General features: G+C 51.9%; 1 protein-coding gene across 2 annotated transcripts in view; it reads left to right on the top strand.

Annotated features, from left to right (window-relative positions):
- The window catches only part of DHRS7B (dehydrogenase/reductase (SDR family) member 7B), a 57,131-nt gene that overhangs the window by 40,732 nt on the left and 12,366 nt on the right, over window positions 1-4,033 (top strand). For both annotated transcript variants that reach the window (XM_006773949.2, XM_006773950.2), the window contains exon 3: window positions 2,665-2,774. In XM_006773949.2, coding sequence (XP_006774012.1) covers window positions 2,665-2,774 — 110 coding nt within the window. The remainder of the gene's footprint in view (window positions 1-2,664; window positions 2,775-4,033) is intronic.

Here is a 4,033-nt window from a genome sequence, read left to right as displayed (position 1 = left end):
GCAGGGCCCTGGCGGGGGTCTCGGGTTTGAGCAGGAGGTGGCCCTGTTTCCTTCCTTGCTGCATTTGAAGCATGGGCCCGGAGGAGGCTTAGCCCCTGACTTACCCACAGTCGGAGGACTGGCACTTCGTTTGGGGTTCATGAGAGCGATGGCTAGGAGCTGGAAGGCCTCCTACTGGGCCTCAGCCTTGGCCTGATCTCGCTTTTGTTTTTGGACTTGGGTCTCCTCATCTCTATTATTAAAGATCTTAGAGGCCAGGTTAACGAGGTATCTTTGAGGGGTTTGTGGACTTGTGTCTATTTTTTGAAGTTTGCGGCATATATCAGGAGCTGATCCTATATAATAAAAGCCTGATATGCAAATTGTCCCCTCTACCCGGAGTTTGACCACTCACTATGATGTGCGCTGATCACCAGGGTGCAGCGCAGAACATGGCAGGTGTCCAGTCTTTTTGAGGGGTTTGTGGACCTGTGTTTATTTTTCAAAGTTTATGGTGTACCTCAGGGGCTGGTTGGGCTATAAAATGGGTGTTCAGAAGGGTTCCCTCTGAGGGGTCGGGCCTAAGGTGGTCAATTTCTGCAAGGCCTTCGTGAGGCAGGAGAGGAGGAGAGCTGGGCTTTCATCAGGGCCCTGAGTGACTTCATTAAGTTTGTCATAATTGACCACAATACCCTCAGTTCCTGCCATGTCCCTCAGGGGTAGAATGGGTGCGGGAATAAAAGGCTGTTGAGGGTGGTCTTTGGGTGGCCCGAGAGCGAGTGTATGGTGGGAAAAGGCTGTTTTGGAGCTTGAGTTCTTGGGAGTTGGGCTCTCAGGGGCCGGGAGGGGGTGTGTAAGGGGGTGGAGGTCGGTGGTCTGCTGGGTCAAATGTAGATTCAGAATCAGAAGTGTTCGTTGGTGATGTTTTGTGTGACGGAGAAGGATCTGACAGGTAGAGCAGGACGGAGAGGGAGGGCTGGGACTGAGGGTGAAAAGGCCTGGATGGAGGGACTCTGACCATTTTCCATTGCGGTGACAGCAATTATCTAAGTTGCTCAGTGTTTTAAAATTGAAAGCGCTGTTTTCAGGCCATTGAGACTTATTATCTAGTTTTTGTTGTGGCCAAACAGTGTTACAGAATAAAGTGAGGTGGTTGGGCATGATCTCCCTCACGTGGGCGTGGGCCACGAGAGAGGAAGGGTGAGTGACAGACCACAGATCCAAAGGTAACTGTTTAGGGCAGGCGTCCCCACTGCTAAACAAATCACCACGAGAAACGAGAGGTGACCGTCCGGACTGGGCGTTCCCAAGCCAGAAGGACCCAAGTCAAATGGCTGAGGAGGCTCTGGCCCAGCGCTAGGACTTTTGAGACGAGAGACTTCCGAAAAGTCAGTGAGAGAGAGTGGGCAGAGGACCCGAGACGAGGGGAATTGTGGGACGTCACTCACCTAGAGGAGACTGGCCGGTGTGGGATGGAGGTCAGCGATGGAGGAGGAGAGATTCCCCCTCTGCTCCCCCCTTACCTCTGTTCCCCCTGCCCCCTCTGCTCGCCCTGCCCCCCCTTACCTCTGCTCCCACTGCCCCCTCTGCTCGCCCCGCCCCTGTTGCAGATAAGCTGCCAGGCGGCACGGGAGAATGATCAGCCGGGCACTCAGAGGATTCAGAAGAGGAGCCTTTCATGAAAAACCGCAGGTGCACTAGTGCGGGCGGGGGTGGGGGGGTGGGGGTGGGACTCAGGGGAATTGGCCTCCAGAGCCTGAGTGATGAGTGTGGAGGAAGCCTTCCTTTCATCCCCTCAGTTTCTTTGTCCCCCACATAGGGACCAGGCTTCCGGTCTTCGGTGGGCTTCGCAGCCCCCATGGGTTGGGATGGGGGAAGTGAGGTTACGCCCAACGGCCTGGCCTGGCTGGCCACAGTGCTGACAGCCCCCTGGGGGTGTGTATGGTTCATGGTTTATGGCCTCTGTGAAATGGGAGTGTTCCGGGAGCAGGTCCTGCAAGGCAGGGCAGGCAGCCAGGTAAGAATGGAGCTAATTACCACTAAGAAGGTGCGTCAGAATGCTGGTCACTGGCACAGATTCAGATTGCCAGCCTCCCTATTACCTTATGTTCCCCTTCACCCCCTGCTCCCCCTGCCCCTTCTGCCCCTGGCCCCTCTGCCTTATCCAGAAAAGAGCCCCTCAGGCCTCCAGCCCCTCTCAGCAGAGCCCTGTGTCTCTGTGTTTCCACAGACCCGTGTGAGTGTCCCTGGTAGCTATGTGCCTGTTGCATTAAAATGACTTGGGCAGCATCTGGGTTAGGCCTAGACCAGCACAGCACAGTAGCTGGCACTGCCTGGTTGACCTTGCTGAGTTTGCTCTGTCGTGAACATGGGGGTGAGCTCACAGGTTCTTCAGAGCTAAAGAAGATGATGGAAAGTTCTGAGCACAGCACCTAGCAGTCTGTCAGCCAGGCCGGCCTCCCCTCGTCCTGTGATGTCTGTCCTGCCCCAGATGCGAGCTCTCTGGGGCTCCTTCATCACTGGACCCCAGTTCCTGGCGCCATGCCTGGCCCCTCACTGGGGCTAGCACATACATGTTCTATGCGTGTAGAAACAAGACAGATGATGGAATATGGGGTAAGTGGGAGCTGCACAGGGAGGCAGGCCCTGAACTGTCTCAGACATCAGGTTCTCTTCTCCCTCCAGAGTGTGCCAAGGTCTTCCACGCCGCGGGCGCGAAGCTGGTGCTCTGCGGCCGGAACAGAGAGGCCCTGGAGCAGCTCGCCAAAGAACTCGCCGCTTCTCGGGCCTCCGAGGTGAGCCCACGGGCACGTCTTCTGGGGAGAAGGGTCAGTCTGTCCTCTGCTGAGATAGTGGCCCCTGGGCTACTGGACGTGGTCCCTGTACAGGTGGCCGCAGGCTGCCGCAGCAGCTGCTCTGCAGCCGGCCAAGCAGGGCTGCCATGGTCAGACCCACCACCGCCTATTAGCACTGCTCCCTCCCCTTCACCCGCGGGCACCTGCCCGGCTCTTCTGTTGGGCAGGACGAGGGCAGGTTAGTGATGACTTTTAAAATTTTAGTTGTGAAAAAAAAAATTTTAATTATGGAGAAATAGGTATAACACAGTATCAGTTTACCCATTTATAAGTGTACCACTTGGTGGCATGAAATACGCTCACAATGTACGTAATTATCACCACTGTCTCTACCCAAACCTGTTTCATCCTCCCTGACAAAATTTGTACCCATTAAAGTTAATTCATTTGTACCCCCTCCCCAGTCCCTGGAAACCTCTGTGCTGCTTTCTGTCTCTGAGTCTGCCTGTTCTAGATCCCTCATGTAAGTGGAAAAAGGCAATATTTGTCCTTTTATGTCTGGCTACTTCACTAAGCATAATGCTTTTAAAGTTCATCCATATTGTAGCATGCATCAACACTTCATCCTTTGCCCTGGCCTGTGCGGTTCAGTTGGTTGGATGTCCCATGCACCAGAAGGTTGCCGGTTTGATTCCCAGTCAGGGCACATACCTGGGGTGCGGGCACAGGCCCCGGTAGAGGACAGGCAGCTGATCAGTTTCATTCTCACATTGATGTTTTTCTCTCTCCCTCTCCCTTCTTCTGTCTCTAAAAATCAATTAAAATGTTTTTTTAAATCTCATCACTTTTTATGGCAGAAAAAAATTTCATTGTATGTGTACACCACGTTTTGTTTGTCCATTTATTTGTTGATGGACACTATAGTTGTTTCTACTTTTTGGCTATTGCGAATGCTACTGTGAACATCGGTGTGCATGTATCTGTTTGAGCCCCTGCTTTCGATTTTTTTGGATATACTAGGTGTACCAGTTAATAATGCGGATTTTTTCAATAGATGGAGTTACACATATGTTGATATATATGCGATTTGACATATTTGTTATTTTGTATTGACAGCAAGCTTCAAAACTTCATATGTCAAACTTGCTGAAGGTGTTAACATCATAGATATTTTTACGCTTAAAAATGTTGAATTTCATGCCAAAAAAAGAGCATTTGCAGGAAGTTTTAATTCATTACTTTATTTTGAAGAAAAAGAT

Source organism: Myotis davidii, unplaced genomic scaffold (assembly GCF_000327345.1).
Source record: "Myotis davidii unplaced genomic scaffold, ASM32734v1 scaffold207, whole genome shotgun sequence".
Lineage (NCBI taxonomy): Eukaryota > Metazoa > Chordata > Mammalia > Chiroptera > Vespertilionidae > Myotis > Myotis davidii.
This window is presented reverse-complemented; position numbering and strand designations above follow the sequence as displayed.